The 22,103-nt window shown below is 41.3% G+C and overlaps 1 protein-coding gene and 1 long non-coding RNA gene across 5 annotated transcripts in view; one reads left to right on the forward strand and one right to left on the reverse strand.

Annotated features, from left to right (window-relative positions):
* The window catches only part of LOC139614611 (uncharacterized), a 73,364-nt gene that overhangs the window by 39,993 nt on the left and 11,268 nt on the right, over positions 1-22,103 (forward strand). The window contains exon 2 of the long non-coding RNA XR_011687102.1: positions 16,653-16,757. This is a non-coding gene — a long non-coding RNA (uncharacterized lncRNA). The remainder of the gene's footprint in view (positions 1-16,652; positions 16,758-22,103) is intronic.
* On the reverse strand, positions 6,127-21,604 carry igsf5b (immunoglobulin superfamily, member 5b). Of its 4 annotated transcripts, none has more exons than XM_071471977.1 (10): positions 21,451-21,604; positions 20,432-20,496; positions 17,470-17,778; positions 14,478-14,605; positions 13,068-13,233; positions 12,470-12,601; positions 9,556-9,580; positions 8,719-8,807; positions 7,518-7,582; positions 6,127-6,476 (listed from the first exon to the last, which is right to left on the reverse strand). In XM_071471977.1, exons 2-10 carry the CDS (start codon positions 20,478-20,480, stop codon positions 6,381-6,383), a joined length of 1,059 nt encoding a protein of 352 aa, XP_071328078.1. In that variant the 5' UTR covers positions 20,481-20,496; positions 21,451-21,604; the 3' UTR covers positions 6,127-6,380. The 4 variants fall into 4 exon arrangements, with proteins under 4 accessions (XP_071328078.1, XP_071328077.1, XP_071328076.1 ...); XM_071471976.1 differs by lacking the exon at positions 21,451-21,604 and adding an exon at positions 21,335-21,357 and having other exon boundaries at positions 6,128-6,476; positions 17,470-17,781; XM_071471975.1 differs by having other exon boundaries at positions 6,129-6,476; positions 17,470-17,781.

A 22,103-nucleotide genomic window follows, 5' to 3' on the forward strand; every position in this document is an offset into this window, starting at 1 on the left:
TTTTGACACACATCTTGTGTTTGTTTGGCAAACTTGCTGCAGAGGCTTCTGCTTGAGGGCGAGCTCCAGCTTCCAACAATAAACTGTTCTCAGTGGATCTTGTATTTTAAGTTGATGCACTCAGCCAGATGTGGCAGAACAATTATATATGAAGATAAGCAGTGATCATGTGAGGTTCCAGTTTTCTTTTTCACATGCAGAACTTACTTTATGTATTATACCACTGATATATTGTCATTGCTAATGTTTCTAGTATTTTCGTCTGGTGAGGTAAGGTTGCAGTGTCACTGCATTAGTCTGAGCAGACCAAACCTGGAGTTACAGATGTTGCAACAGAAGATGCATGTGAGAGCCAAACTGACCTGAGCTACCGGAAATCCAACCAATCATCCAAAAGCCAGATCATTAAGCGGTGTGACCCTCTCTGAAATGTCCTTCCAGCTACATCTTTTCTCATGGTCTGGCAAACATGGCATGTCTAGTCTTGTTTTTTGCGCAGGCATGTATGCAGCATTACTTTAGTTTGTATATGTCAGCTGATTGTAGCAGTGGTGCCCAGCACACGGCAGAGAAGAAGCCCCTGCGTTTCTGTGGGAATTGCTTTACCAGGCTACTGTACAGGTTGTCAGATTGAGCAACGAGTCGGTGCGGGAGTTTACGAGAAGTGCTTTCTGTTACAAGAGAGTTGGTGCATAAGTCTTTCTGGGTGCCCGTGCAATGACAGCTGGATATCATTTATCAGGACAGCACTATCAGGGGATGTGGTCTGCAGAAGCGCTGACATGCTGAACTGCACTGCCAACGTTGTTGCCATCTGAGCCCGGCCATGACAGATGGGCAGGTCAGAACTCATGATAAAAAACGGCCCAAAGAGCGTGCACAGTCGCAGCCGTCCCTCTCCCTTTGGGTGACACACAAGGACTCTGTGTCCATAAGGTATTGGATTGGTCTGGACCAGATCAGTTCACCTTCAGTGGAGTTTGGTCAAAGATGAGTAGAATCATCAGCACACCTCAGACAGCCAGCAGTTTAATCATCAAGCAGAAACTACTGAAAACACGCTTTTAAAAATGGATGTCAACTGGACTGCAGCTTCTCTTTTTACCTGTTGTAAGTAGCCATAGTACATTAGTGCAATAGTGCTCTTTAAAGTGTATATACATGTAGAAAATATTGGATTTGCCAACAAGTCAACAATAGGTCACAGTAGGTCTCAGCTCTAATTTTACAATATACAGACTCAGTGACTGTATATATACACACAGTAACACTGTAGAACAGTGCTCTGCAACTTTACTTTAAACCTGTTCAACCTCAGTTCAAGTTTCACCAAATATTAATTATTACAAAAAAATGATATTTTGTTTCATGTTTTAATTACTGATTTTAAATACAGTTTATTGCTGGCTTGCTTGAAAATCACGGTTCAGGTCAGTGATCTGTCATAACACAGTGAGTCACTCACAGAGGTGAGAGAGAGGGAGTGGATGTGATTGGAAATTTCTCAGAGGCAGAGGAACTGCTCTGCTCAGCCAGGCTGCCGGCTGACTCCTGCTCCACTGCCCACCAGGGCTGGTTCATCAGCCACAGGGACCCTATGCAAAAGACAAGTAAATGTTTGTCTATTTTTTAAATACCGACCACTGAACAACTCTTAACTTTGCACTGTGCTAATTATTTTGTGAAAACATTTGCTGAGTTCCACTAGAGCGCTAATAAAGAGCACCCTGTGCTAACAAGGTTGTGTCAAGGATTTTAGCCTCAATTGCTGGTAATGGCTCTAGACACATAATACAGTGGCACAGAGTTACTTTTGAAGGCCTTTAATTTAGCAGAAGCTCCATGCCACAAAACTCTTGAAAGCACTGACTTTCAGTAATGAGAGGAGGTGTTAAGTTATTCATCAGTGGTGCTCTACCAGCGTTGGCCCTCCAGAGCCCAAACAAAGCATGAACTGCTTAATTGTGACCAGTGCCAAGAGGCCCCATTTAATTCAAGTCAATCAGCACAGTGGCATTCTGAAGCAGCAGAGCTTTTACATGTAACTGCGGTCTGTTGGGCATGAATAAATATTTATGAAGCTGATGTTGAAGTGCTCTCAGGGGTTTATGTTTCATTATCATATTTATGATTGAGGAGTAACGGTGGAGTCCTTGTGGCCCTTGTGTATTCAAAGTTCAGTGATAACGGAGCCAACACACAGCTGGCGACACCTGAGGTTAGGAGTCTGATCTATAGAGTATGAACTAGCAAAGAATTCCTTGTTTCTCTTCACACATCATTAATTAGAGCTTATTCTTGACAAGCAGTTGTTCACATTTTACTTATTGTCAACAAATCTAATGAAAAGACCAAAACAAAAAACAAAACAAATACAATATATTGCTTCTACTAAGTATTTCCTGTGTATCCAAAGCCTGATATAGCGTATTCTTCCATACTGTAGACCTCAAATGCACACCAGTTAGCCACAGCACTGTGCAGGATGACATGCTCCGTCACTACAATGAACATTTGTTCTGAATTATTACAGTCACACACCCTACTCCTGCAGGAAATAGTCACATCAGGACCAAATGTGTACAAATCCGCAGCTGAAAATAGTCCCCAACACATGCATTGTGTGCTCATGTTTGACCAATGTTTGCCAAAAACTACAGTACTCAGCTGTTTTAGGAAATTACTTCATCTGATTTGAAAATGAAACCACGTATTTTAGAACCATTTTTCAAGATTGTGGTTCTCTCTATGAACCCATGGAAAATATTGAGAGATAGAGAAACTCACTGATGGTTTTGGCCCTTTCATGGCAAATACAGAATATTTCCAGCCTTAACCTTTGAAGCTGCCTGAATAAGACTGAAACACAAACAGGAGGCGATGTTACTCTGGCAGTGAGATATTTCTAAGTGTGTGGATTTAATGTCCTCGCTCCGCTCTGCGTCCTCTCCTACAGCAGAGCAGTGACTGGACTGTTAATGGACCCTGACGAACAGGAAGTGGAAGAACATAACAAGCCACTGGAGACATCATGTTTTACTCCAGAGAGCCATTAGTTCAAGTTTCCATTTATTTATCCATACATAAAAAAAAGAGTGCAGTGGCTTCTTGCTAATTGCCAGCAGAAAACTGTTGAGGTAGCTAGGGAGGTGCACCCTAGCGGCAGACTCCCCTCTCGGCGTCCCCGATGGTTCTGTTCCACTCTGAAATTTTCTGTGATGCATGCAGGGAGGAGGGAGATACCTGCTGTACTGACAGGTGGTCCCTTGCAGACTCGAGAAGTTTGTACACTGACATAAGAGCCTGGGAGCCAGAGTGGCACTGGAGACTGAGCATGTGCAGTGTAACTATAGTGTCACACATGAGGAGGAGATCAGTTTGTGACAGGCAGGAGGAGCAGGGCAGACGACGAATGAGTGGCAGGGAGTCCAGAAGATGGCAGTGGTTATGGGAGGTGGAAGTGAGGGGGCTTGTTACAGCCTCACTGCTGGAAAGGCGGACACTGACCAGCCCCGGCCTGGTTGGCTCTGTGAGCTTTAGATGCCTCCAAACAGTACAAGCACACCACTTTGTGGAGCGTAACCGACACCCATGGAGTGCCCTAAGTGAGCCCCAGGGAAGGGTAAGGTTAAGCTGGAAAACAAAACACCAACGCAGGTCATGTAATAGGCCTCTCATTTTGCGCCTGTCTTTGTCAGAAACCTAATTTATTTAATAGCCTGCCTGCCTCAATGCCAGGTGTTTGGTGCGAGTAAACAGAAGGCAGCGATGATGAAAGCGTAGCGGGAGAGAGAGAGAGAGAGAGAGAGAGAGAGAGAGAGAGAGAGAGAGAGAGAGAGAGAGAGAGAGAGAGAGAGAGAGAGAGAGAGAGAGAGAGAGGACAAACACTTTCCTCACATGCACTGGCGAGATGTGATTTCCAAAGTGAAGATCTGTGTCAGCCATCTGGTGATAGAAAATAGCAGGGAACTATGTCAGCATGCTATTTTCAATAATGCAAGCGTGCATGCTGTCACTGTGTAATTGACAATTCAAGGGAAGATGTCAGCTATTGAGTGGTTTGAGCCTTTTATTTACATCCTATAGTACAAATCTGTCTCTCTTTCTCTTTTCTCCAAAGCCCTATGGACACAAAAGACTAGACTCCTGAATTTCTAACACACTGCTGGTGTCTATCAACTATAAATTATACTAGGTCACCCAAGAGATTACTGTTTGTGTGCACCTCCAGTTCCAGCTGTCATCACTCTTGATCCTGACCTCTGGCCAACCCGTAGATTCCTCTTTCAGACTGTATTTGTTATTATATGATCATATACAACCTCTGAATTGAGCCCGCTGCTAACGACTGCATTTACTTTCAGCTGAGGTTTCTGTTTGCAGACATTTAGCCACTATGCCATTCTCTTGGATTGCAGTCACATTCAGCTAATGAAGGTTGCCAGCACAGATAAATCAAGTCCGAAACTAAAAGGTCCAATCAGAATGTGCACTGGCCCTCAGTGAAATGAAGGAGTATTTCCCATTCAACAAAATATAAGCTGCTGATTATGTGCTTTGCCATTTCCTTCAAGGCCTTTGTAGTAGTGGGAGGTGACAAATGATGCATCAATACAAAAAGAGTCACAGCTTCATCCAGAAAAAGCCTGTTTTCCTCATTGGTGCAGATTTTTATTGAGATACTGTGACATTATCAGACAATGATAATGACCACATGTGGTAAGTAATTTAAGGAACTTGGGAGGAAGTGGATTCTGAAATGTGAAAAATAATGCATGGGTATCAGCAGGGAAATGAACTACAGCAGTACATTAAGTTCCTGTGAGTTTTTTTTTTTTCTTCAGGACATATTCATTCATGGACACCAGCAATAGGCATGTCATCTTTTTAATACGTGCCAACTCCTTTAATAACATCTATGCTGGTGAAACTATAGAGTGTCTGGCAGATTCATACGCCTCCATCTCCACCACTCCACTCGACTCCATCCTTTATTATTATGAAATGCAAATGTTATGTCACCCGCCCACTTCACATAGAGATAAATCTGTTATTCTGTGCATTACTACACAGAGCCTCGGCACCACATCCTTCTCATTGCAGCACCAGTCACACAGTGTTAATTTGCACTCCAGCCTTTACCATTCATGTTGCATTTTATAACCATTTCCTTTCCACGACTGGGAAATTCATTGAGTTTGAGACGCTACCACATATGGAATAGAGAAAGAGGCATATAATGGATTATGGCTTCCCTGAAAACAGGATTAGACCTAAATGATGGAATGGGCTGTGGGACTACGGTACAGTATGGTGGGGTTTTGTTGGAGGAGAAACTCTGTCTGGGATCAAGTGATCGTGATATTCAGTCTCGTTCAGTCTGTGAGGGACTTTAAGCAAATACTGAGAAGAGTCACATCAAACCTCACCAGTCAGTAGTACCATGGCAGACACTGTAGTAACAGTAATCTGGATATCAAGCAACATACAGCTCCGTCAGATTCACTTGAAATCCTCCATATTTCAGGATTCCTGATGATAAAGAGGGCCAGGTAACTACTGAGGATGAGCTAAGAGTGTCGTCCATAGCAGGAGGTTTAAAATAGCTAAAGCATTACACACTATATGGATAATAAAGGAAAGTTTTGGCTTATTACAACCATTTCTATCACTGTATTTGTTTCTATCAGCAATAATAAGTCTGTACTCGCCAAATTATTCGCTACATTCTCAGGATATGATGACAACGCCGTCATATCTATCCGAGTTTACTTTGATGTCCAGTTTAGTGTCTGTAGTTATGTGCACACTATCCCTGAACAGTTACTGAAAATTTGTGAAATTTTAGGTGTAGCCACATTATGTTTTACCTCCAGAAAAAGTGGTTTAGATCAACTGATTAAACTTCTGGCTTGTTTACAACCTGTCAGGTGAGCTGAGCAATCGCTTTTCCTGTGCTAGTCAACTTTTAATCAATTTCACTTCCTCAGAAATCAACCTATCAAATACTATCTTATGATAACTGCTGATCAACAACCCAAGTTATGATAATGTGTATAGTAAAATGTACTGTTTGACATATATTATTTACAAATGAACTAGATAAAAACCAACAATATTGTGAAACACATAAGAAAACATTTACTGAACAAAAATACAATGTTATGTATTCAAAAACAATTTACATTTTTCAAGATTTATTCAAAAACACCAAGGTAACAATATCTTTGCAAAAAAAAGTGCTGTACAGCTCAAAGCTTTATAAAAAAAGTCAGTTATGTCATACAAACACTAGTGTGTACACTAATAATACAGAGTTCACAATAATGCTGTTTTCATTAACACATTTACTAAATGAAATAACATCATAATAAACATATTCAGACTGTGGTAATCCTTCTGATGTTCTTGGAGTTTTCCTCCTCTTGGCTCTCACTGTGTAGAGACAGGCTGCCGCAGTGCACGACATCAGGAACCTGGAAACACCATCAGATTTAGTTGCTAGTGACAACACACCGGGTAATTTCCTGCAGCAATGTAGATGGACAACAGTCACAGGAAAAGGCTGCAAACTAAGCTTTCATGGAAACAACACAATCCTACATGAGTGCAGCAGTGACACTGTGGATGTGTCTTTGTCCAGTGTATTATCCCCCTAGGACATATCTGAAGACAGCTGGAAGACAGCTATTGCCTTAAAGGCCTCGAAGTGACAGTCTTCCACCTTCAGTACCTCCAGATAAGGTAATCCTATTACCAAACTTAAAGCACCGGTTCATTACTTCAAAGACAGTGAATCAGAACTGAACTTGTGAGTTCATGTCAAAGCTGCTCCACATCAGAGTTAATTGGGGAAAAACCACTCAAGACTTACTGAGCTGTCCCTGTGCCTTTCATTATTACTCACCAGGATCAATACAGGATTTTATCCAAAATCAATGTGACAGTCAATTAGTCAGTACAGGTCAGGCCTTGAAATCTTCCTGAGGCACAATTACCTCATCAATACTGACATGTTAGGACCGTGTTAGGCCAATGACAATAGGGTACAGGAGGATACAGACATAATTTACAGCATATGTATTTTTCTCAGTTTGTGTTTCAGATAGGTGTCAGTTTATCCTACATATACACCTGTAGATCATCACAATATTTGTACCATACACCACAATAATGGTGGAGCCTCTTAGAAGTGCCCTGTGAGCTAAAAGTAGCTCTGATTTTGTGGAGCTGTGACATGCTTCACAAATTTGGATTGACTCAACAAATGGATGGTTTGAGTTGTCTGGTGCGAGGCCACCTGAGGTGAGACAGTGAAGCAGCACAGTTTCCCTCCTGTTCTCATCAGTGTGAGACACACAGATCCTCCAGCTGCAAAATGACTGGATGCATTATTCAGCTTCAGTCAATTTCTGCCTCTATCGGTTTTTCTCCTCCTCCCTCTCTCTCTCTCTTACTCTCTCTCTCTCTCTCTCTCTCTCTCAGCCCTCCCACCTGCTTCTCTTCCTCTAACGTACCTTGCGAAAGCTGACAAAGTCCATCTGGCTACGTGTTTCCGTGATTATCTCATTGTCATCTGGATCTGCGGGGTGAAAAACAGCGATTTAGCCTGATCTAACCTCGCAGCCCCTCTGATCAGCTACAGCCCACCAGCTCAGACATCAGCAAAATAGTAGGATTCAGGAAATTTAGTGGCAAACTATCTTTAGTTTCTGTCTAAAAAATGCAACTTAATATGATTTGCATGATTTTCAACCAGCACAGTACCTTGTTTGTATAGGCTACGTCTGTGAATACTGTATGTTACTGATTAATGTACCAAAATAAGTTGATAAACCAATAATTTAAAAGACTAAACTAGCATTTTTGAATGTTTTTACCCATTAACCAGAAATCTACTTCATATTACAGCTCTCCATCCTGTAAACCATGTGTTTTAGAAAATTTCTGCCATTCCACACATCTGTTGGCCTCCACTGATTTCTGTGCAATCTCAAAATATATTTGCAGACTGATTAAATATGATTAGTTGTGTAATCCATCACAGCGAACATCATGTCTGCACTGCTGGAGACAGCTCTTGGTGAGTAAAGGAATTAAGGTTGATGCTGAACTTGCAATATTTCTTCTAGACTGTAATAGCTCCAATAGCGCCTTTAAACTGAAATTAGTACAGGCTTTACGTTCAATTACACAACTTTATATTACACAACGGATTGATTGTCATATTGTACGGAAATGACATGAAACCAATGAATTGCTGAAACCTAAAAATATGTAGCGTGCATTCATAAACTTATTTGTGGTTAAAGATCTGAAGCTAACACATACAAACCTGGTGGAAAGGTCCTTTAAGGTGACTGAAGCTGTTTTAAGTGATCTACTAAATTTATGGACCTTTACCAGTTACCAGTCAAAAAAGGAAGCAGAGATGTGCCACAAATTATAAACTTGATACTGTCATATTAAATGTTAACCAGAACCTCAGTAGCTCATTCAGTAATTGGTAATAAATAATAAACAACCTTATTAAAACCCCAGCAGAAGTATTGTGATCATTTAGAGACCTACATATGCAGTTTGTACAGTACTAACCTACTTACTGTAACTAAATGCTGCCGTTTATTTCTCTGTACCCTCTGACAGCAGTGTCATTGTGTCTCTCAGTTGTAGTTGAGGTTTACAGTTGTCACGGTGAACTGTATGATGCTCTCTCACCTGTGGGGCCCTCACTGGAGTATCCCAGGTTGACCCTCCCCGCTGTCACCTCAGCAACCAAGCCTCTCCCCGCCACTGATTGGTTGGACCTGCAGATACCCAAATGAACAGTCCAGTGGAAAAGATAACCATTAGCTAGGATACGGCAGAGTGACACTGTCAGAGTCTATACTGGTGTGAACAGACAATTTTCTTTTCCCACAAAGCTGCAGTAATGTATGAGGGGCCGCTGCATTGTTTTCATCAGTGCTTTGACAGATAAGAAATGAACATCGTCATCATTTTTCTCTGCATTTTATTAGAGCCAACCAAAGCACTCAACTTTCACTTCAGTGTGCTCAAAGGAAAAGCTATAAAATGTATTTCAGCTGCATGAGAAATGCTGACAAATACAATACATGATACATCTTCTTCCTAAATGAGCTAATGACAATTTGAATCTTAATTAAGTTGCTACAAAATGTAATAGCTATTTAATGCATGTAATTTCAAATTCATGTCTTCAGTTTTCTTTTATAATGAGGAACAATAAAAGCCCATTCATGCTCAGAAATAAGTTGTACGTATTAACTAGAGATTCACGCTGAGTCCTCATATTCTAGTAGTTTATGTAAAGTAGAGCTCAACACAGCCAGGACTGCATGTCTCTGCCTCTGCCACAGATTATTGGCAGCTCCTTCTCCTCCACAAGAAAGTCACTTTCACTTAACACGCCACAGTTAATGTTAAAGTTCTTTTTTGTTAGTTCAGAAAAGTGGAGAAAATTCAAAGTTTTTATTGTTTAAAAATAACCCCATAAAGCAAATGGAGTCTAGAAAAAGAGCTTTTAAATCTTACCATATATCCTCCTGTGGACTTGGTTCTGAAAGGTAAAAAAAAAAGAGGCATAAAGTTTACAGAACTATTAATCATTCTCACTGCATTGTCCACACAACCATTGTGCTACCTCATTGCAGCTACAATATGAAAGCTGTAAATGTCCTGCCGTTTATTAGTTTTGGGTTCTGCACCACTAGCATAGCCTCCAGTCAGCTTGCAGTTCAACAGTGAAAGCTGGAGCTGAGTGTTAATGAGTTTTGTAACACGGCTTCATGGTTGTCTTTGCCAGAGGTCCTCCTGGCCACAGCAAAAATACAACAATATAACAATGGTGCAGATGGTGCTTGCCCCAGGAGAGATATAAACTGTTCCTTTAACAGGGAGAGAAATTGCCTTTGTCATTATATTTTAAATCCCTGCTGTCATGCTGGCCAAAGTCTTTGAGGGGAACTATATTAGATCCCTTCTATTTTTCAAATAATTATAAAGCATACATTGGTCCCCATCGAGGTGGATTACCCAAAGAAAAGCTTAGTGACTCGGAAGCAGGCCACATCCTCTAACATGTGAAGCCTCCTCATGAAGTTAATTTAACTTGTTCAGGGATGTTACATTAAAGATATGAGACTGAAGCCGGGAGGACGGCGAAGGAGGCATTAGACGTTTCAGGTACAGAATCAGCTGCCGGAGGAGAAAGGTCACACCTGCTTTATGATAATCCTGTAGCTCTAAACCATGGCCATGATTTGCAGTGGTCCAGAATCAGTCACGGGGATTACAGTGACTTCTTAATGTGTGACTCAGGGCCACTTTTTGTTATCGCACACAAACAGGCCTCCTCCGCCTTGTGCTACAGCAACGATCCCCTCAGAGATGGCGCTCCAGAAACATCTCTGCAACGTCCTGCTTTCCTGGCCGGGCTTTTTACAACATCACACCACTCCACTTCCGCACCTCGCCAAGGTATCGACCTCTCTGCTTGGAGGGGTGACAAGTAGCCTGGCCACATCACCAATATTCGAGGTCAGGCTATGAGCTCCAAAAGAGTTGCAGTAAAACTGTCTCGCTGTGCTGTGATTTTAAAACCTTATCAATGGGTTTATGGCATTTCCTGACCCATGCAAGACCTGGAGGGCTGTGAAGGAAGAGTTGATACTGCCTTAGTCACCTTTCAACTTTAAAAACAAAAATAAAATTCAACATGTCTCTCTTAAAGGAATAGTTCAACATTTTGGGAAGTCTGCCCAGTAAATATGAAGCTACAGGCAGCAGCCAGTTAGCTTAGCTTAGCATAAAGATCAGAAATCTGTGTAAAACCTTAATAATAAAAATGACAAAGGGATATAACAGGTTAAGTTGGTGTGGAGAAGCTGGTAATCAGTTTTTGTTAACCTTTGGAGAGATAGCATTTCCCCATGTTTGCTTTATGCTAAGCTAAGCTAACCAGCTGCTAGTTTCAGATACTGTAGATATTTACCATATGACATGAGAGGAGCATTAAACTCCCCATGTACCTCTCACCAAGAGAGCTAATAAACACAATGTCTGACTTTCTTAAAATTTGCGAGATAAGCTGTGTCCTCTCTGAGTGGCAGCGAGCTTCAGTCGAACTTACTGACTCATCAGACAGGAACCAGGTGTGAGTCAGGACCTCGTGTTCCCCGAGGTACAATTTCTGCCAATGTGCCAAAAGCTGTGATCCTTTTAGCAAACAAGTTGATATCCTGTCCAAGGCTGCTGCATTCCCACCACACAACCGTCAACTCTTCTTCACACCTCAGTGGCCTTTTTCAGACTGTTCCACTGATGCGACTGTCAAGGTTTGAGGATATGAACCCAGGACTTAGACACAGCCCCTTCACTGAAATTGGAACCTGTTTTTCTGCAGCGACCTTTATTAAATCAAACACCAGCAGTGAAAAGGCTGCTGGCCCCGTGGGAGTGGAGAAACTGTTACTTGCTTGGTGCTATACTCTAGGTCATTATTGGAAAGCACAGTGGGACAAACTTCAAACTAACAGAATTACAAAATAAAGTGCACAAACAAATGTTTACCCCTTCTTCCTCTGTGACTTATTGTTCACTGTGGATGGCTGTATCGTTGTCCAGTTTCTGATGCCGAAGGAAAACATGGAAAGAAACTGTGATGTGATTACAAATGGAGTAAGGTCTGCAACTTCAGTAAAAACTTTGTATAAAAAGTATATTTACAGACTTTCAAGTCTCAGCAGAATCACATTTAGTCCTCTCTTCTCCAGACAAACATAATGTTAAAGTGATTTTTTTAACTTAATAGTTGACAGTGGAGCCAGCAGACTGGGGCCCAGCAGGGGAATGTAGTGATAATACTTGCCCTGTAAAGTGATGTTTACAGAGTCACGGGCAGACCCCACCAGCATCTAAACTGCACAAAATTACACATGCAACTACATTTTTAAAGTTGTTAAATGTACTGCATCTGACCAGCTGTATGCCATAGCAGAAGAAATGTGCAATTTAATTTCAGTTTGACTTTTAAAGCTGCACAACTTCACACCCGAAAATTGTGTTGCAGAAACTCCTGCCCTACTCCTCTGCAGCAGAGGGGTGAGTCATTATTCCTTCCTGTCTTGATTTTTCCCAGTTGTTTTGGGATTCAAACTGCCAACCCTGCGCTCATCCACATACCTCTCTAGCCTCTCTGCTGCTGCTGTTCCCTGAGAAGTAAAGCTTTCTGCTGACATCCTAATGTTCCGCCTTTGTCAGAAAAAATATTGCATGCCCTTGGTGAAGGCCAGTGCAGGGCAGTGCCGAGTCACAGCGTGTAACCACCTATCGCCTTCATTATACTTTAATCACAGCTTCTGCACTGGAAAAAGGGGGAGAGAGGGGAGGTGGGTTTTTTTTTTTTTTTTTTTACCTAAAGCAATTTAAGGAAGAGAAAAGTGCCTACTTGCTTGTCTCCGTTGACTGTAACAGAGGACAGTGCAGATGCAGAGCAGGAGGAGCAGCAGAAGAGCAGAGAGGGAGGCCGTTACTGCCAACAGGACTGTGCAGTCATCCCCCTCCTGCACCACCTCTGCAACTGAGGAGGTAAGGTCACATCAATGTTTTAGTAAAGAAATGCTGAAGCACTGTTCTTACTCTGCAATTCAATTGCAGTTTTGCAGACCTGGTGTAAAGTAAGCTGTGTTTAATTTCCTGTTTCGATTTTTAGACTTCAAGAAAATGTTACAACCAAAAATACAAGAGGAACATTATTAAGATAATAATGCAATATTTGTATTTTGAAGCTGTGCGCTGCAGAGAGGTTTGCAACTTCAAACTCATGCAGTGTTGATCTGGCAGCTACTTTCTACTCCACTCACCTCTTCAACAATAATGCTGAGTGATGATTCACAAGCATCGAGAAAAAAAAAGGGGAGAGAACAAAATGAAACACAGAGATAGAGAACTAAACTAGGACGGAACAAAGAGAGGCTTGACAGGCAGCTCTCACTGTGCAGTTGTGTGCATTTTTTAATGTGGTAATGGCGGTGTTACACTCTCACCCACTGTCAGACGGACGTGGCTCTTCAGTGGCGTGGGGAGGGCAGACACAGAGGCCAGACAGTCCACATTAGAGCTCTTTGCTGCTGTCACGCTGAGGTTGCTGCTCACAGTGAAGAGGCTCTTCCCTGACTCTTCACTGCTGATGTTGTATTCACCCTGGCTCACCTCCACACCATTCCCCAGAGAGAGAGAGCGAGAGAGAGAGAGAGAGAGGATTATTATCATTTACAGTATATTCTAATTGTAATGTCTAAAGTTCTGACTTGAGTTATCCTGTAAATATGGCGAAGATAACCCACAGACGTTTACTGTATGGGACTGAGAGTGAGCCCATCTCTGTCTGATGTTTTTAAAGATACAAGTTTAGAAAAGCAGAGCATTTTGAAAGTGATGGATCTGTCTCAGAGTTACATGGAGAGCACCACTCCCACGCTATTCAGTGGCGAGACACTGTGTCCAATCAGATGGCATGATTTGCTGAGTTGTGCGATAGTTCATCCCAGTAAAACGGGGCTCAACAGCAAATGCTTGATGTTTCTTAGAGCAGCAAAAGATAAGACAGATGCAGTGATATTATCATTCATTGACCTTGTGTCCACCAAATTATTTCTGATGCTGATAAATTAAAGAGATCCACTTCCATAAAATGGGGTGCGAGCATTAGCTAGTGGTGTTCATGACCGACTGATTTTTTTTTTTCCATCTTAGTGAGCAGACGCACAGAGCAGCACATTCTGGAGAAAAGTGCTGGAGCAAGATGAATGTACTTTTAGCAGAAATACATCACAAGTAGGTACAGTGAAAGGGATGGACTTCACTGACGGTCAATCCAGTCAGCTTCTCTCATCCCCTCTAAAAGCAGTGCGCTCATCACCGTGACAACCTGACAGTTTCCTAAACGGCCAGGAAGAGATTTGAGCCACCTCCTCTAAGCAAGTGCAGCGGCTCTTGAAAAGAGCTTTGGGTTAAAATGCTCACTAAGAGATCTGCGAGTAAAATTGTGAGTAAAATGTTTTTATTTAGTTTAGAAAATATTTTTAACATGATTTTTTATACTCTTTGAATGAAACCAAATTCAGTTAAGTGTATTTTATTTGTATTGGGCTAAGTTAAAAGTGATAAAAGTACCTGCTTTAGTTGTGGTTTTTGTAGTAGAGTAGAGTAAAAATGAAGTTGATGTGAAAACTTTATGTCACATTAACATTTTCTTATTAACAGTGTATTTTGATTAGTGTTTTCTACTATAAAGTACCTTTTTAATTTCTCAAAATGACATGTCTCAAAGGGTTTTACAACCTGTTCAGCATACAACATCATCTATCCTCAGACACTCAGTTTAAAAAAGGATAATTCCCCAAAATAAAGGTGAGAATGATGATGAGCGTGGCTGATTGCAGTTATGTACTTACCTTTATATCATCCACCGTCCATTGCAGACTGGGTTCAGGGTACCATCCTACTGCTTGGCATTCAAACAGCACTGACTGCCCCTTGAAAGCCAACTTGTTGTCCCCGAGGACTTTCACACTGCCCTTTTCTGCAATCAGAGGAAAGTACATTCACAAATTTGAATTTGTTTTTTTCTTTTTCATGTGCCTGCACACATGTACAGTATACTGTATATGCCTGTATGTTCCTGCATATGCACCAGTGTTAAACTGATTTTCATCAAAGTGTCTCCTTTGAAAGCCATGCTGCAGCATGCTCGTATGTGTGCCCAAAGATGAGCATCGCTTCTTCAACTGGCCTGGAGATGGATTTCATTCGTCCCGGGTGATTGATCATATGTCTCAAAGTCTCAGTTGCCTGACGGATACGTTTTCCCCTTCATCTCCTTCCCTGACAGCCAAATAAGCCACTTAAGGCCCTGACAGATACAGTATCTCATACGTGAAGTCTATTATCTAGCAGACTGAAAGGCGGTGGATGCAACAGACAATTGCTATAGACAGAAAGATAATTACAGAAGCGTCAGTGCTTTGTCTAAGCGAATGACATGTCTGTGTTGATTTAGGTTCAAATCCTCAGATATTTTGTACAAATTATAGGCTGTCCCTTTTCCCCTGGGGACCTTAACTCGATGCCTGATTTTGTGTCATGAACATCGCACTGTCCAATTCTTACAGCAAGCGGTTCTGATAGTGGACTCCAGCTGCTCTTATCTCAGCACCGGTGAATAAAGGTTGGCGAGGAACCAGCAGCCTCGTTTGCACTGACTGAGGGGCTCAGGGCGATCACAGCTGATTGATATAGCTGAACAAAAAAAAAAGAATGACATCAGCACTTCCCCCCAAAGCTCGGTCTAAGTGATCCCTGAAATAAGGTTTCAAAAGGTTTGTTAATCACTGTAGGGAAAGTCTGAAGCCTCTGGGCTGCGGTGAGAGGCAGGGAGCCCCCGACTTACTCTAATTTCAGTGATTTTTCAGCAAGCGTCCTCAGAGGGGAAATTGTTACTTTGGAGGCAGCATTTAAAGCCATGTACCTGTGTGTGTGTGTGTGTGCAGAATTGGTGTGTATGCACACACAACCTGTGTTACATGAACAGTATATAACACAGGAACTATTCCCCTGCATTTACCACATGCAGGTGTCTGATTTAAATCTGATTTACTGAAGTGTTCTCTCCTTTTCTGCAGCTCCAGCCATCTGCAGATCCTGTTCATACTCATGAGCACATATTCATTTGTTCAAGTGAGAGACTTGTGTGTTTGAGTTTGAGTGAGTGAGAGGAACAAGCAGGAGAAGAAGCAGCGAGAGCCAGCAGGAGTGTGTAGTCATATTTACACCATCTTCATACTGGACAATTAAAGCAGGGAGTGTGGATGATAGCATACAGAGTCAACCAGCCCTGTGTGGATTTGTGGCTCTATTCCAACAGTATATTTGAGCTGCAGTACACAAATCACAGGCAGAGTTGCTGACTTTTAACTGGGCGTGCCAGGTTGCACAATTAATTCAAAGGCTGTGTCAGGGTATAGTGATCCTCTGCATCCAGACTGGAGGGCCTGATTCACCATACACTACTGTTAATGGCTGCATATGTCAGTGGGGATTTGTGGCACTGGCAGCAATGAGGGCTCTCTCCATAATATATTGCAGGCGATGGGTCATTGGTTTTTTTTCCTGAGCAGATGTTTCCATGCTGATTTTTTTTTTTTTTTTTTTAGCTGAGCTCTCAGTTCACTTTGTGCATACTGTTATTAGATTTTTAAAAACTTGACGGCGAGAAAAAACATCAATGCCATCCATTCATTTCTAGAAATATAGTTAATGTATTGGAACGACTTCTTTTCTTTTTTATTGCTAAAAGAAATCAAGAATTTAAGATCTAAATTTAAACCTTAATATGTAAGTTGTTTAAGTTAAGTTGCTTTGGATGTGTTTTTTTTTTCCTTTGGTAATTACTTTAAGGGAAATCCCGTCTGTTAAAATGCTGTTTCACACTGCAGTGCTTTCCAGCTCATGATAATGACTCCATCCAGAACTGCAGAGAACAACAGATTTTTATCAAGTCCTGACTCGTAACTCTCCAGCAAATGTGCCACCCAGTCCTCCTCACACAGCATATCCCCCTGTCTCCACAGCATCTGCATGATAAACACTAAATGAGGAGAGGAGAGGAGAGGAGAGGAGATGGGTTGTAGCTGCTGCCTGTTCTGACAGCCACGGAGTCCAGCACTTTTCAACTGGTATTTATATCCGGGGCCAATCGATTCCTGTCCTCGACACCACACCCACACTGTCATTTACACTGTCACAAGAACCATCAAACATGCCTGAGTAACTGTGCTCCACCATCCAGACCCAGATTATTTCCCACCACTGATATACACCATGACTGATCACTCGGGCACTAGTGAGGCTGAAAACTTTCATTCTATGAACCCCAATCTAGCAACTACTGTTTCGTTTTAGGTTTTGTTATGTTATTTATGTATTTTAGTAAAGAGAGCAGAGTGTGGATGGACATAATCAAAGCAGCTACAAAACTTTTGCTTAGTCCCTTTGTTTACTTTTTTTTTTTTTACACACTGCTTTTTGCATTGTCAAGGTTAAATCCAGTGTATTTCTGCACTCTCTCACACTGCAATGGTTTTCAAAAGACTTGCCATCTGCTTGGTTTCCTTCCTGTGTGTGTGTGTGTGTGTGTGTGTGTGTGTGTGCGTGCGTGCGTGTGCGTGCGTGCGTGCGTGCGTGTGTGTGTGCGTGCGTATACTCTTGTTTGCAAGAAAATGAGTATCCCTGAGAGAACCTGGCTGCATAGAAAGCCTTTGAAATTCTCTGCAGCAGAAACAAACAGTTCCTGGCTGCCTTCCTATCACAGTGACTCAAGGTGGCACACACGTGCACATAAGACCTCCTCTGACTCTCTCACACATGCAAACTTATGATCATACAGACCTTGTACAAACAGGCTTGCCGATTTCCTATCAACGTCCTGGAGGTCACAGGTTACTTGTCCCTGGTTGTGCCTCTCTGTGCTCTTCAGGACAAACACCCAGGTGTCTCTATTTGAGCCTTGCTCGGCTGTCACATTAGCGTTGGTGGACGGCAGGACGCCGTGCACTTTTGAGATGGTGAGCACCACTGTGCCGTCCAGCAGCCACACCATAACGGTCCACGGGGTGTTGGAGGTACTGCAGGTAAACCGGGCCTCCTCCCCTCGCAGGACGGTTAAAGTTTCAGGTGACAGTTTCATCTGAGCTCCAGCTGCTAAAGGTGCAAAGAGAGACTAAAATGACTAAAAGACATCAATCTTTTACTGAGTCTGAAATAAGTGAAAACAAATAACCAGAGCACCACTTACTCACACTGCTTCTGAAATATTTTGAATGGAATAATTTGACATTTTGGGAGATGAGCTTATTTGCTTTCTTGCTGAGAAGATCAGCATCACTCTCTTGTCTGTTTGGTAAATATGAGGCTACAGCCAGCAGCTGGTTAGCGTAGCTTAGCTTAACATGTAACCTGCCTCTGTCTAAAGCTCATAAAGTAACACATTATATTTCATTTAATTTGTACAAAAACCAAAATGAAAAAACAATAAAATGGTTTTGTGGGAAGTTATGTGCTGAACTTTCCTGGCCTGTCATCATCATGAGGTTGCCTGGCAACATGAAGCTTTAGTGTTGTCCATCACTTGTAAATCTCTCTGGATAAAAATGTTTGCCAAATGAATGTAAATGAAAAGTATTTAGCCAATCACAATGAAGAGGTTGGCTATGCATACACCCAAAAAAAACCCACACACATGTTGCACATTTTCACTACTGATGTAAGAAAATTATTTGCAGCTGCCTGATTAAGGAAAACATGCAAGAGATGTATTTTTCAAAGATGCACAGTTCAACAACAGTCAAATGCTGCAATTTCTCTTAAGTGACATCAGCAAAAGTCATTATGTCACTTTTTTCAGTGCAAATTGACTCCAGAGGAAATAAAATGTATCCAGGGTACATAGACAGCAAAATCACATTTTCAGCAGATATCAGAATTAAAACATCCAGTCAGTGTCGTATTGATCCTATGGCTTTGCATTTCAAAGAGGATTGATTGAAATCAGCGTACGCAAGGTGAGGGAAAAACCATAAATATAGAGGAGAATGAGTAAGTAGATGGATTCATTCAGTTTGTTCAGAGTGAATATGGGTTATTGCTTCGGTGTACAAATCTAAATCTGGCCCTGACAGAGGACCCTGACAGGATCCCTTCAAGACAAATTTGTCAGAACATTCAGGACACGGCGAGCGAAAGTAAGAGATGAAATGATAGTAAGAGAGAAAGAGAGACATGAACTAGGCCTCAAAGGGATAAAGAGACAAAGAAGGAGAATGACAGCACAACTTCCTAAATCTGCTTTTTACTGTGGCTGTTCACAGAGAGAGTGGCGATTTGGCTTGTCAGGATGAATGAGGTCAAATAGGATTTAGGGAAGAAATACTGGCCAAAAAAAGTGTAAAATCATGTGTAGCTGCCAGCAACAGGCTGCAGCATTGCTCTGCAGGGTAAACACTTGAACAGTAACCTGCAGAACTTGATGAAGCTACAAGCGTTGCATGATTGGGGCTAAAATAGAAATACAGACTCTATGAGAAATCATCCATAACCAGCTGTGCACTAACTGAAGAGACCTACTCTTCAGTTACTCCATAAACATTACTCAGACACGTGCATAAACACAGAGACACAGACACACAGAGGCACATGAACACACACATCCTCAGTTAAATTCCAGCACATCTTTGTCGCTCTCTGTTGCTGACAAATGAAGGAGTAAAGAAATGAATATTAATGGCAAACTGTGAAATATGAAATAAAATGTTTATGCCACAGTGATCAGGGTGATGTATAACTTGTTTGTGGTGAGCTAACCCTGTTACCTTCTACAGCCAGTGTGCAGAGTCATATATTATGCATCCGTTTAGGAAATGAGGTCTGAGAACTATCTAGGCCAGCCTATACAGCTATTCCTTTTCATTGCAATCAGAGAATGGCAGACTAATGAGCGTAATTTGTGCGCGCTCCTATTGGGACCATGAACCAGTGACTCTGAAGTCCCCTGACCGCTGGCAACATCTTACTGTTAACTAGATAGGCAGCCATTTTAAAGAAAATTAATTATAAAGTGCAGATAGATCATTAGGCCCTCTAATTAGATCGTCTGTGGGTTTAATCTGAAGGGCTCCGCTATTAAACACACCACGGCACTGAATGTGGCCATTAATACAAGCACATTACTGGCCTCTGTGACGCATCTCCAGTAAAACAAGCTTCTGTGTTTGTTATGAGCTGAACTCTCATAATAACAGTATTCTGCAACGGGCTGTTAGAGAGGTAAATGAGATTACATTTGCTTGCTTCACTGAAATATTATTGCCAACTTCAGCTGCACCAAATATGGCAGTACAAGGGGATGGTTCAATTTCTTGTGCTAATATTATTTCAGTGATTGTTATATAGGATTTCCATGTCATTTCAGACATGACCAAAACATATACAAGGGGCCTGGGAACATCTGTCACAAGTTTCAGCCCTATTCAGGTATATCTTGGCAAGTCTTAAGTTACTGTGGTGTGCCCTATGAACTATTTTCATTGAAATTGAAATTGTTGAAAAAGACATGATAACCCCTTGCTTGAAGCTAGGAGGTCATATAAAAACAAAATACCACCTTTTCATTTTTGCCACCAACAGAAGTTTATCAATTCCTGAGGAGGGTGATGCATCTGAAATAATTGTGTGTCTGATATGAGGAAATGCTGAGTTTCAAAGTATCTAAAGAGGTCAGATTGCTGTAGATTGAAGGCAGTACACAACTGAGCGAAGCTGCAGAATGTGTAGAAATCATGAGCTGAGCTCTCACCTTGAATGCTGCATGAAAGAAGAAGCACCAACAGATGAACCACCATCATTCAGTGCTGGATGGCCCTGAAATGACAATAATTTAATTAAATTCACCACCTTGGTCCAGACTGAAATATCTCAGCAGCTATTGGATAGATTGCCATGAAATGAAATTTGGTGCAGGCGTCTGTGTGGCTCGGAGGATACATTTGTTTAACTGTTGTGAACCAATGACTTCATTTTTCAGATACTTTGGTCCAAGAAATTTCTGCAAAAATAGTGACTTTCCCATCGGCCTCAGCTTCACTTTGTGTTTTGTGCTAATGTAGCACGTTTGCTCACTTTAACATTTACATCAAAGCCCTGCTCTCTGTTTAAAAAAAAACACACACACCCTCTGTAGTTTGTCGTGACACCAATAAAAGAGAAGAGGACTTTTCCATCTTTTTAGTGTAGCTGGTAATAAAATTAAGTTCATAAAAGAAAAACAGGTCAGGGAATAAATACTTTTTTGTTCAATTTTATTGATTCTCATTTTATTAATTCTGATTTTAATTCATCCTTGTGTGTTCGTGTCTTTTAAAACAGCAATTTAATAAATTCAGGCTTTACTTAAATTTAAATAAATCAATGCAACACACTTGACGAGTTAAAGCAAATTACAGCTAGTGTATCTGTCCTTGGACAAATCATCTGTTAACTGTATATTTCTTGTTTCTATGACGATAGATAGGAGTGTATGGTAACTCCATGAAAGAAACACCAAGTTCACTTTACCGCACATGTAAAGATACTTCTGTGTTATCAAAGTGCAACAATTTCAGCTAAGTTAGGTCAGGGTGTTGCTACTGTTTTAGAAAAACACCAAGTTAACCAATAAGATCGGTAAGATCTTGTATATAAGTAACTAAATGCACTGCACCTGTCTCTCAGCCTTTTCTTTCACACATGGGAGAAAGTTGCATCTGCTGAATAAAGTTGAAGTTGAGGTTAAGTTTACAATAACTAACTATAAATGCCTGTGTTTGTCTGGCTCACCTCAGTCTGGAGTCTCTGTGGATCAGCAGCCAGTGTCACATACAGTGGATACATGTCAGTGATGCTGCTTCTTTCTCATGCCATGGTGCTCTATCATGCGAAACTGTCCCGTTAAATATTACCAAACTCAGTGAGAACTTTGCTCTGTGCAGATGTAAACACACAGTGTGACTCATTCTGCAAACAATGTCCCTTTTAAGTCCCCCTTTCCCAGGGGCCCTACAGCTAGGCCCCCACCCTCTCAAGATGAATGCATTTGGATACACTGAATAATGCATGATAGAAGACATATTTTGGTAATTTTATTTAAAAAATAACCTCTGGCAACTTTAAATCAAAATCTTTTTGTTTTTTTTTTTCTTACCAAATGAAAACAGATTTTGTCAAAGCCAGTGACACATCTGGTTTGTGTTCAGTGCTTTACCAAAAACATCTTTCCCGTAGAAAGTACATTTACTCAAATGATGTATTTTAGTATAGTTTTGAAGTACATGTAGCTGAGTGGTTTCCATTTTATGCTACTTGAGACTTCAGCTCCACTACAAAGCAGAGGCAAATATTACATGTTTTACTACATGTATTTGATAGCTATAGTTATTTGTTGTTCTGGTGAAGATTTTACATCAAGACACATATCATAAGCTTATGATAAT

This window comes from Trachinotus anak, unplaced genomic scaffold, assembly GCF_046630095.1.
Source record: "Trachinotus anak isolate AG129_WGS33_773 ecotype Australia unplaced genomic scaffold, CSIRO_AGI_Tana_v1 ptg000034l, whole genome shotgun sequence".
Taxonomy (NCBI): domain Eukaryota; kingdom Metazoa; phylum Chordata; class Actinopteri; order Carangiformes; family Carangidae; genus Trachinotus; species Trachinotus anak.